The sequence below is a fragment of the Mustela lutreola genome, chromosome 4, assembly GCF_030435805.1.
Source record: "Mustela lutreola isolate mMusLut2 chromosome 4, mMusLut2.pri, whole genome shotgun sequence".
Taxonomy (NCBI): domain Eukaryota; kingdom Metazoa; phylum Chordata; class Mammalia; order Carnivora; family Mustelidae; genus Mustela; species Mustela lutreola.
Genome location: NC_081293.1, coordinates 26,780,651 through 26,792,315, shown reverse-complemented (window position 1 = coordinate 26,792,315; position 11,665 = coordinate 26,780,651). Strand labels below are relative to the sequence as shown.

The 11,665-nt window shown below is 43.3% G+C and overlaps 2 protein-coding genes across 4 annotated transcripts in view; both read right to left on the bottom strand.

Moving 5' to 3' along the window:
• Nucleotides 1–651: 651 nt before the first annotated feature.
• Nucleotides 652–2,653, bottom strand: NPM3 (nucleophosmin/nucleoplasmin 3). The gene is made up of 6 exons (XM_059169129.1): nucleotides 2,497–2,653; nucleotides 2,109–2,194; nucleotides 1,804–1,923; nucleotides 1,585–1,678; nucleotides 1,097–1,220; nucleotides 652–806 (listed from the first exon to the last, which is right to left on the bottom strand). Exons 1-5 carry the CDS (start codon nucleotides 2,612–2,614, stop codon nucleotides 1,105–1,107), a joined length of 534 nt encoding a protein of 177 aa, XP_059025112.1. The 5' UTR covers nucleotides 2,615–2,653; the 3' UTR covers nucleotides 652–806; nucleotides 1,097–1,104.
• A 1,256-nt stretch (nucleotides 2,654–3,909) lies between these two features.
• OGA (O-GlcNAcase) overlaps nucleotides 3,910–11,665 on the bottom strand; it is a 28,619-nt gene continuing 20,863 nt past the window's right edge. For 2 of the 3 annotated variants that reach the window (XM_059169126.1, XM_059169127.1), the window contains exons 13-17: nucleotides 11,343–11,447; nucleotides 10,326–10,411; nucleotides 9,871–10,063; nucleotides 7,382–7,541; nucleotides 3,910–6,049 (exon numbers count right to left, since the gene is read on the bottom strand). In XM_059169126.1, coding sequence (XP_059025109.1) covers nucleotides 5,913–6,049; nucleotides 7,382–7,541; nucleotides 9,871–10,063; nucleotides 10,326–10,411; nucleotides 11,343–11,447 — 681 coding nt within the window. In that variant the 3' untranslated portion in view covers nucleotides 3,910–5,912. Of the gene's footprint in view, nucleotides 6,050–7,381; nucleotides 7,542–9,870; nucleotides 10,064–10,325; nucleotides 10,412–11,342; nucleotides 11,448–11,665 lie in introns of those variants that run through there. The other variant, XR_009352482.1, reaches the window with a different exon arrangement.

Genomic DNA, 11,665 nt, shown 5'->3' with positions numbered 1-11,665 from the left:
AGCAGTCAAACCTCAGAACACCTGATTACAGGCACCAGAGACCCCCAGATCAGGTGATGTGTGGGGGGTCAGGAACCCTTTAGGCCAGGAGGCTGAATCCCAGGGGCCTCTCTCTGCCCCCATATGCCAGGCCACCCGGATTCTGGTTTCCCTGTCACCCAATCTGGCCAGCCCCCTCCATCTGGCCCCCGGAATCAGGTTTCTAAGGGCCCAGACCGGCTCAGAGACAGCCTGTAAGACTGGAAGGAGGAGCCAACAGTGGCCTCTGCCCTATCCCTCACAGGCCCTCTCAGGGCCGGAGCCCCTTCGCGAAGCTAGGGATGCACATTCCTCGGACTGCTTAAGTCCCCTTATCTGCCCCCCTGCCCATCAGCCTGAGTGCTGACAGAGGCCCAGGCCCCTTGTTTGGATGCTGATAACCTCCTGGGATGGCCCTCCCCCACCTGTAGGGACTGGGAATGGGGTTGGTGTTGGGAGGTCCTCTTTTAGCAAGGCAGTTGGGACCCAGGCCTGGCCCCGGGGGGGTCCTAGGGATAGCAGGACCCCACATTTCCTCCCCAGGCCCAGGGCCACTCTTGATGCTGCCTCAGTGCCACCTGGTGGTCCCAAGGGGAATGCCACACCGGCAGGTAAAGAAGCCACACAAATGAGTTGCAAAAAAACTCCACATCACTTTATTTGAACCTTTATCCAAAAATGTAAAAAGTATTAAAAATGTGTAGTCCTGAGCTTCAGAGGCTGATGTCCAATCCCAAAGGCAAGGGGGAAGAGAGGGTGAGAACAGAAGTTCAGAGTTCCTCCCAATCCTGGAGAAAAGAGAAGCCCAGGTAGGGCCTAAGATTAGAAAAACACCAGGGCTCTATGAAGGATAGGACCACCCTCTCCCCCAGCACCAGCCAAGACCCCACCTCTCCACCCTCTTCAATGGAGAAGCCACATTTAGATTTCTTAAAACTTGTACAGGAACATGGTGCATGTCACATGGAGCAGGCAGCTAGCCGACCAGAAGAGAGCAAACAAGGGGTCAGCATCTACGCCTTCACCTGCTTGTCCTACCCCATCTCAGTCCTTGCTCAGCACCCTTCTCCCAACTCACCAAGGCGGCTAAGGCCTACCCCCCTGCTTCTTGGCAGGCAGGATGGAGCACAACTCAGCTTCTTCCTCCTCACTACCTTCTTCCTCACTCTCTTCTTCCTCAGAAACGTCATTGCTTATAGTAACTGGTGGAAACGTTAAGCAGTAAAGGAAGAGGAGGTTAAAGCCAGACCCTTTTCATACCACATATCATTTATTCATGCCCTGTGATGCTAGACTTGCAGGGACCCTGACCTCTCAGAGCTTATGATCTAGGGGGGAAGAACCTCAGATACTAAGATGACAGAAAGCCAAAAAAGACTACATAAATGGGGGTGGAGAAGTTGGTGCAGGTTTCATGCAGGAGGTAGGCTTGAGTAGGACAGAAAGTGGAGGGTATAGCCTGTATGGGAGCTGCACTGGGTGATAAGGCTGGGATGGGGCAGGACTGTGGAGCAGTGGGGGAGACCTGATGGAGAATTCACCAGAGGCAAAGTAGAGGACTCTCACCAATCTGGTGCCTCCCAGTGATCCGCACAGGGCCAGAACCTGATTTCAGGCGGAAGGTTACAGGTGGCTGGAGCTGGAAGTCATCCAAACTCAGCTGGAAGAAGAAAAGGATGAAGGCCTGGCCTGCTCCATCTTATGATGAGTCAGTTCTCCAGACCTCAATTCCTCACCCTCACCCCTATCCCCCACTTCACCACCCGGCCTGGCAGGGAAACTCACCATGGGTTGGCAGGACAACTTGAGGTTGGCCACAGGGACTGCAATCTCTTGGTGGTCATGATTCCTGGCCACGACTTCTACCACATTACACTCATCTTTGGCCCCCTCAGTGAGGCAGAGCTGGGAAGAGCATACAGGGCCTCTGAGTCTCCTCAAACAAGGGTTGGCACCACAAGTGGAGGCTTCTACCCTAAAACTTGCCCCGCCCCAGTGGTCCCTGTATCACCTAACCAGGGAAGCGCCCATGTAGGGGCCAGGCAGAGAAAGTGACTCCCAGCTATTCACAACCATTCCCCGCCCCTCACCATGGTCAAAGCCAGCACATGCTCCGCATCGTCCTCTTCTTCTACCTTGAAGGTGAAAGAGCGGGTGTGGCCGGAGAGCTCACAGCCTGGAAGAGGTAATAGTGTGAGTGTGTCTGTGTGCGCGTGGGGGGCGTTCCACCAAACCTCTGTCACGTGTAGTAGCCATGGTCAGACCGGCCATTTACGCGCCTAGAACACCTGGGACGCTCGGCCCAGGGCCCACCCCTGCACTTTTGGAGCAGGGGGTGGCATCGCCCCCTTCCGCTTGCGATGCCGCGTGCGGGGGGCCCCCTTCGCTTCCACCCACGTCGTGTATCCATTTGCATTCTTGTTCAGCCCTGCCCCCGACCGCCCCAGGACCACCTGCATCCCCTCCTTTCTTCAATACCGAAAAAAAAACTGTCCATGGTGACCGGAGCCGGGACCCGCAGAGCCCCGATACCCCCAGTCCGGGCTCGGCTCTCCTGACTCAGGAACGCTAGAGCGGCGGCGGTGCCGGCGGCCATGCTGCAAGGGCTGTCTGGGAACTCCGCCCCCGACACGTACAAAGCGGGGGACTCGCCGCTGGTTCCGGCCCCGCCTATTAAAGGAACCGCAGGCGTTTGAGAGACGGACCGAGGTGCAACCGGTCCAGGGCAGCCCGCCGGGCCTGTGGTCAAACCGTCGTTTGGTCCTACAAGGATAGGGAGGTACATCACAGAAGCATGGATTTTTTTTTAATTTTTTAAATGTGAACACCCTTGCTTATTTCCGTGACCACGGCTCTCAGAGTGGCTCCTGCCTCCATTTTCTTCCTCTCCCCTTCTTCTGTCTCTACTCCCCCAATACAGGGTAAGCTTTCATTAAAGGGAGAATAGATAGAAAAGTGGAAACCTTTCCCAACTCTCCTTGTTAGTGCGAAATTCAGGGTAGGGTTTTTTGGTTTATAAGATTTTTTAAAAATTTGACATTGGTAAGAGACAGCGAGAGAGGGAACACAAGCAGGGGGAGTGAAGAGGGAGAAGCAGGCTTCCCGCTGAGCAGGGTACCCAATGCGAGTCCATGCAAGGCTCGATCCAGGTGACCTGAGCCCAAGGCAGCGCTTTTCTTATAAAAGCAAAAGAATTATGCTTATTTGCCTTTGCTCCAAGAGAGCCCCTCAAGGATTCTTAACTTTTCAGCTCCGGGTATTTTTTATTAGAACCAAGGAACCACTCGGTCCTCTTCCTTGTATGCTTCCTGCTCTAAGGACCTTAAGTTTACTGTCCAGAAGGCCTACCTTTATGGAGCTTTAGATGCTGCTTGAATGCTGGCGCTTGTTAGCAAAGCATGTCATTTCGGATTTGGGGATGCTCATACTTGCAGACACATCGTGGAGTTTATTAATTCCCAATCAACCAAAAACATCCTTCCACCTTACACTCCTCAGGCCCATAGTTTTGGCAGGGCAACTCCCCATCCCCTCCACCACCCCCCACCATTCACCTTTTGACCAAAGAATTTGATGAACTCTTAAGGCAGCTAATTTGAATGAGTTCCTTATCCCACTAGACAGAGGGGGCTCATTCAAATTAGCTGCCTTAACTCACACCCAGGCTAACTGTGGGAAGGGTGGCTTGGCCAAGAGCTAGTCTACTTTTGTCTTTTACCTTGCCTTGAGGAAAATCTGGAAGTCTTTTTACTGAAGATGGGAATGGGAAAGTGCAGCCCCTAACTTGAAATAGGTGTGGAGAGTACTTCCTTGCAGGTGAGGCATGAAAGGCAGGAGAAAAGTACCAGGCAGAAACAAGAAGTAGGTTTACACAGTACACCACCACACACATTCACTTCAAGTTTTATTTTGCCTCTTGCATGGTCTTCAGATAGTTTTACAGTTCGTTTTCTACAGGAACTTGAGCTGTGATCTAAACAATCAACAAAATGTCATTCCAACCTTAATAAATATTCATAACCACAGAAGAGAGCATAGCACTTTACCATCCTAGAGTGATCAAAGTACAGGCCTGGACATCTGTTGCACAGTTAGCATCTATGACCAGAGGACCAGCCAAATGATTATAAGCCAAGAGAAAACCACAAGCTAACTTGCTAAAAATCCTGATTCCATAGGTATACCCTGAAATCCTCCAGATAAATGATACAATTGTGTACTAGCATACAAAATGTACTTAAAGAGACAACCAAGTGGCACTAAGCTGTTTTAAACAGTATCTTCCCTTAACCCTTTAAAATGCAAACTTGGTTCCAGCTTTCCAACATCATACCCTTCTATCAATTAAAGGTTTCCACCCTGAAAATGAAGGTCTCCTTCTTCCCCCTCCCTTCATCTTACCATTCAGTGAACACTCACAGGCCCTGGTTCAAAGTCACTAGATACCACTAGGTATGATGCCTTAAGTCTCAAAAGCCCACACCGATGAACTTCATGAAGGAAGATGTTTCAAGTTTCCTTCTCCTTGCCCCTCCCACCTCAGCTCAAAGTAAAACAGCTGATAACAAAACTGCAGGGAAACAAGATAACAAAATCCTGTTCTGAATTTATGGAAGTCAGCCAGCCATGATGAAAAAATGAATCCTGCAGAGATTACCTGCTAGCCTCATGCTCAGAACCCCTAAAAACACCAAACCTAAATTAAAATACATGGAGCTTTCATAATCTGTGGTTAAAGAGGGAAAAAGGGGGTAGCCTCTAAGTCACTGGTTAAAGTGTGCTCATTTGTTTAAAAATTAGATAAAAACATGCAAGAATTAAAGACTCTGATTTAATAAAACCAGTTGTAACAGGTCTTGAAATTAAAAGACAACTGATCTCAGGGCAAATGGGACCCATCAGTCCCTGAACCCTTCTTGACAGATGTCAAAACTAACATTTCACATGCTGACCTGCATCGAGGTTAATTTCCAGAAGTGACTGCACGTTGCAAAAGATTGAGTCCCATGAAGTTAGGCTCGTACCCAAAGTGGTCATGGCCTAGCCCTAGGTGGGAGGCACTTCAAAAATAATACAACTTCTTAAAAAAAAAAAAAAGGGGGAAAAGTAAAGAAAATCCATCTTCCACTGATTTACATTATTCAAAGTGCCATCCTGAACCACACCCTTTCATTTTTCAAAAGGAAAAAAATTACAAAAACAGTGAACACAAAAGACAGTCAGGTTACAGCTAGTTTATATACAAAAATTTACAAGTTTGCCATTTTTAAGCTTTTGCCACAAACAACTGCACATTTGTCCCTACAAAAGCACAACATGCCTGAACCAATGGTCACTACAAGAGACAACTGGTCATGGCTTTACAAAGAGCAGAAAAACCGCCCCAAATTAAAATCATTTATTCAGCTTAAAACTATGCCACAATCATCCCACTTGGAATCTCTACCTTGAAGCCTCTGAAACCTACGCAATCTTTCTCATTTCTAACATGTCCCCAAAGAATGAAAGACATTTCATTCAATAAGCCAAAGAGGATGACAAATGATTTTGATTACTATCAGATGAGAAATGCAACCACACTGGATGCAGAACACAGTGCTGACTACCATTTATTGAAGACCCCCTCCCTATACGCCCATGTAAAGAGGTCTTGGCACCTAACACAAGACCCAAAAAGGAGGCCCACATCTGTTTCAAACAGGATTTGCATCAATACTATCTTCCAACCAGTGAGTAATCTCAAAGTGTGATGGGTAAGTTTTACACAGTCTTCGTTTCTAATCCCAATTGGCTGATTTGTTGCCATTCCAGAGGCTGAACTGTATGAAGACCCCAACCACCACCCACCAGGTTAAGTTAAGAGACTTTCGGACAGTTCAAAGTGCCAACAAGTATCACAGGCTTCGACCAAGTATAACCACATCCTTTGGAAATCCTTCCATTTTTGCAATTTCAAAACAGCCTAACTTGCTGTAAAATTCCAGAATTCTTTTATCATCTGGTCTCACTTCACAGAAAGCCCCCCGGGAGCCTAGAAATGAAACAAATATTCAAAATGTCAATGTCAGTTAGAATTACGGACAGGAATTGTGAAGAATCCTTATTATACTTCAAACAGATGATAACAGGACCTTGTCTACAACAGCCCCTAAATTTCATATAATTTTTTAAATTCCTATTAATATTCAATGAATATTAATATTTATCAATACCAAATATTGCAGTGGCAACTATCCTAAGTGATGGATATGTTAAACTAGCTTGAATGTGGTGATTACTCATGATGTATTTCAAATCATCAAATTGTACACCTTAACTATATACAATTCTTGATTGTCAAAAATACCTCAATGTAAAAAAATTCAACTGTCAGTGAAACTCTTCCCCAGAAAGAAAATCTTTCTGAGGAAAAGGCTGTAAGAAGCCTCAAATTAAAATAAATGGAGCAAAGCAAAGGATACCTCTGTTTAATGTTTTTAATATAAAGTATCTCTGAAGGGTCCATAGGGCAAAGGCCATTCCAGCCCATGTCACAAACCAATATAACCAGAATATGTTTTATATTCTAAGACATACCTCATATACCTGGCACGATTCTGTCCCAAGAACACTGAGAATTAGGCTGTCTTCAGAGAGTTGTTTAAATTATTCCACAAAGGGGACACCACTGACTTAAATGATAACAAAGATGCAAACAAGTGTATTCCCACTTATCAGCAACCCTCAAAGGATTGGTCTCAAACAAGCTGCCCATTTTTGTACTGCAGAAGAACTAAAAATAGTTTTCTACACTTAAGGTTTGTGTTTAAAAAAAAAAAAAAAAAAAAAAAAAAGGGAAAGAAAATATAGGGGCACCTGGCTGGCTCACTAGGCAGAGACATGTGACTTGATCTTGGGGTCATGACTTCAAGTCCCATGTTGGGCACAGTGTATTTTAAAATAAGTAAAAAATAAAGTCTAGAATATTTATTATCTAGTCCTTTACAGAAAAGTTTCATACCACTAATATAAAGAAGTATATCCAAAGGTTGAAAATGGCAAACAAACTCAAGCTCCGCATTCCTAAATGTAGTTTCTTCCAAAGGTTCATTTAATTTTCAGTTATCATAGTGAGTCTCCTGGCAAAATAAAGTTAACCTCATGTGTTCACTTCTCATTTCAATGGAGCTCAAAATAAGCATTTGTAGTGTAAAAGAATGGCATTTTCCAACTATTAATACACATACAATTCTTACACCACTAATAATTCAGAAGCCAAACCATAAATGATGGGGAGGGGAATGTAAATTCACTGTAATTTACTTCTTTTTTTATCCTGTCCCCACTTAGCTCAAACACCAACAACTACATGATATGTACTCACCATTAGCCTTCAGTGAAGACAGGAGGCAAGCCATCATGCTTTTGGCTACGCTTGGGTCAGTTACTTTTTTGTGAATATCCATCTTTATCAGGGAAGGGAAGTTGGCAAGGAACGTTTCTGGCAATACTTCCTGCTCTTCATGGAAACTCAACATTATTTTCTGTAAAAATTTGAAAGAGTCTCTTTTTTTTTTTTTTTTTTTTTTTAAGATTTTATTTATTTATTTGACAGAAATCACAAGTAGATGGAGAGGCAGGCAGAGAGAGAGAGAGAAGCAGGCTCCCTGCTGAGCAGAGAGCCCGATGCGGGACTCGATCCCAGGACCCTGAGATCATGACCTGAGCCGAAGGCAGCGGCTTAACCCACTGAGCCACCCAGGCGCCCTGAAAGAGTCTCTTGACTTTTAGCAGCAGCTACTCATTATATATCTATACCCCAACTACAGAACCCAGCAATAGGAAAAGGAGAGTCACATTCAGAAACTCTTCCAGTCATCATTTAATTATCACATGAAGAATTAATTAGCTTATAACTCTAGCATTTTCACTCTTAAAGTTTGTCTAAAGGTAATGTGGTGTCCTGGATTGGATTCTGGAACAAAAAAAGGACATTAGTGGAAAAACAGGTGAATAAAATGTGGAGTTTACAGTAATGCACTAATATTGGTTTCTTAAGACTTGGACAAATATAGAAAATGGGTGAGGGATACAGGAACTCTGTATTATCTTTGATAAATCTAAAAATAGTTAAAATTTAAACAAAATTTAAGTTTGTATTGCTTGGGCACCTGGGTGGCTCAGCTAGTTAAGCAAGTGCGTTCCGCTCAGGTCATGATCCCGGAGTCCAGAGATGGAGTCCCACATCGGGCTCCCAGCTCCACCAGGAACCTGCTTCTCCCTCTGCCCTTCTTCCCTCTCATGCTTTCTCTCACTGTCTCTCTCTCAAATATAAATAAAATCTTATTAAAAAAAACAGTTTGTATTGCTTGCACAAATGTACATTTAAAAAATATTGGGGTGCCTGGGTGGCTCAGTGGGTTAAAGCCTCTGCCTTCAGCTCAGGTCATGATCTCAGGGTCCTGGGATCGAGCCCTCCATCCGGCTCTCTGCTCAGGAGGGAACCTGCTTCCTCCTCTCTGCCTGCTTCTCTGCCTACTTGCGATCTCTGTCAAATAAATAAATAAATAAATAAATAAAATATTTAAAAAAAAAAAAAAAAGTTGCAGCAGACACCTTGGTCATTTTTTTATGTTCCTATGCTGCGAACTATAATGATCAGGTATACAAACAGTAAAACATCAAGAGCTCAATCATCACCATGCTGTGGTTATAATATCATCTATGTAATCCTGAGTAAGTGAGGCTACTCCACACCATCCTCTTATTACACAGCCATATGGCTAGGGGCAGAAGGTAAGAAGTAGTAATAAACTGTAAGAGAACATAAGTAAATTTGTATGGGGAAGAAAAGTAAAGAATTTCAGAAAAGGGGAAGAGGAACAACAAGGAAGAAAAACGATGTCACAAATCAAAGGGTCCAAATATATACCTAAATGTATTTACTTTGAGCATAAACATTATCAAAAAGGAACTATTTTTAAATATACATATGTGATGTATAAACCAAAATAATTGGAGAGAAAACTGCAGAGGATAAGAAAAATTCACTGAAGTTGGGACAGGGCTGAGTGCTCCTCTTTGGGGGCCCCTGGGTAGCTCAGAAGGTTAAGCATCTGACTCTTGATCTCAGCTCAGGTCTTCATCTCAGGGTTCTGAGAGCAAGTCCTGCACTGGGCTCAATGCTGGGCATAGAGCTTACTTGGGGGGAAAAAAAAAAGTGCTCATATCTGGAAATGGGCTCTAAGTAGCTCACCTCTTTTATTTATTTACAATGAGAAATATAGTACTGAGAAGGCAAGTGAGCGTCCTGACAAACAAGCAAATTAGAGATTTTAATTACCTAAACTTGTCCTGAATCCCCAAAAGGACCATTTAAGTCTGGTGATGCAAAACAGGGAGGAAAAAAGAATAATTTTATTTTTACTTGAGGAAGTATTGTAACACTTCCAAATTAAAAAAAAAAAAAAAAAAAAACCTCCATAATGCTGAGGGAACAATGGAAAATGCCATGCTTAAGGCGGGGGGGCTGGGTGACTCAGTTGGTTAAGCATCTAACTCTTGATTTTGGCTCAGGTTGACATCTCAGGGGTCTCTGTGGATCCAGCCCTGTTTCAGGGTCCACTCATGAAATAAGATCCGCTTGTCCCTCTCCGTCTGCTCCTCCCTCCAACCCCCACCCGCATGTGCGCCCTCTCTCAAATAAATTACAATCTCTTAAAAAAGAAAAGCTGATGTTAAAAAAAAAGTATACTTAAGAATAAGCAGCAAGAATTCTTTTTTGTAGGGAATCTAGAAAGTACTGAGATTTTTAAGATATATCTGCTTACTTTAAGAAAAATTACTGTACTGTAACTCTAAACCTGTTATTACCTCAGCCTCAGAGAGTTCTTTGTCACCATTTGGCTTGGTATACTTCTCCTGCATGAAGGGAATCCAGGAAATTTTACATTTCTTAATGAAGGGGGTAACATCTACAGTGCCCAGGGCATAACCACATATGCCATCTTCATCTTCTAGGACAAAACAGTAGTCCAGGCTGAGGGAAAGTAGCCCTCCTACTAACCTGCTCAGAAGAAAAGAAGTCAGAATAAGTTTATAACACAAAATTTTAGACTTCAGTGATGTAGGTCTAATGTACTTGAATGGCAACCTATGGAAACTACATCTGGTTTAAGAAACTGAAAATGCACATTAATATTCTAATTTTATTAAAACTAAAGTGGGATTTCTAGAAAACCTTATTTCTAATCATCACCTCCCCTCAACCTATTAACCTATGAAATGCTATTCCCAAATTCAACAAATCCAAATACTTCATAACATACTTGTCTCCAATAAGGTCAGGCTGACTTTGAAAAGGTAAACCCACTCCATCGTCATACATTTCTCTGCAAATCTTGTACACGGAAGCCTGAAAATACAATCTAGTTAAACAACGCATTAAGAAAAATAGCAACAGAATTTAGTACTAGGACTCGTAAGTTAGACTAGACTTCTAAGACAGGGAATAACAAAACACCTGGCCTGTCATAAATATCACAGCTGTTAAATAAAAATTCATTTACAGAATCCTGCTTGCTGTATCAGTAGAAAACAGTATGGTTATAGTAAACATAGAGAGTTGCTCCACAAGGGACAGTTTTAGGTAGTTAAGCAGTGGATTCAAAATGCAGCATATAATGTTGTTGAGTCTCTCCATTCTGTACTGTCCAAAATGTTTTAAACATGCTGTCTTTAAACAGACTTGTTGCTTCCTGTAAGCTGATTATCAACAGCCTACTGACACTTCACAACTGAAAACTACAGAATACTAATAGAGAAAATCAGTGAAAGACAACCTATCTTTTGGACACACTAATTATATTAATTCCAACTCTAAATACAGTTTAGCTGATCTTCATAAAGGAAGACTTGAAGGCCTTAGGTGAAGACGTTACGAATCTAAGTTCCTTATCAGGTTCTTCCTCAAGTATTACCCCTCGGGTGTTCAATGTCTGTTAACTTTTCCACCTAAAGTACCTATCTGAAGAAAGAAATATTTTCTCAGGTCAAGAACCTGGAGTCCTTGGATCAACACTCATTGGGTTCCCTGATCAGCAGGGAATCTGCTTCTCCCTCTGACAATCCCCCCTCTCATGTTCTCTCAAATAAATAAAATACGAAACGCTTCATAATTTGCATGCCATCCTTGCAGAGTGGTCATGCTACCATTCTTCTATCATTCCAATTTTAGCATTATAGCTGCAAACACACCAGAACCGATTTTTTTGAAATAGGGAGTTCAAAGGAAAATAGTAAGTGAGCACCATAACCATATACCAAGTGGGTAGGCAGACAGTTACCTCATCTTTAGGAAAATATGGTCTGATAGTATAAACTTTGGAGGTAGGAGTCAGTGGGGGTGGTTGAAAAAAGAGATCATTTGCCCCATCAATAGGCAGCAAACGCTGTGGGAAGAAACAAAAAGGAGATGGATTAGTGTTGGGAAGATATCCATTTCTTTAAATGGGTGTGCACTGCAGATTACCAACTTAACATTAACTGGCTACTGCAGGCAGACCTAAAGAAGAGGGGTGTACTATGCTTTACTAAAATAAACACCTCTTTGCTGGGGGAAGGGGATGCTTCTGAATAGAAATTACCCAAATTGAGTTACATAGCTTTA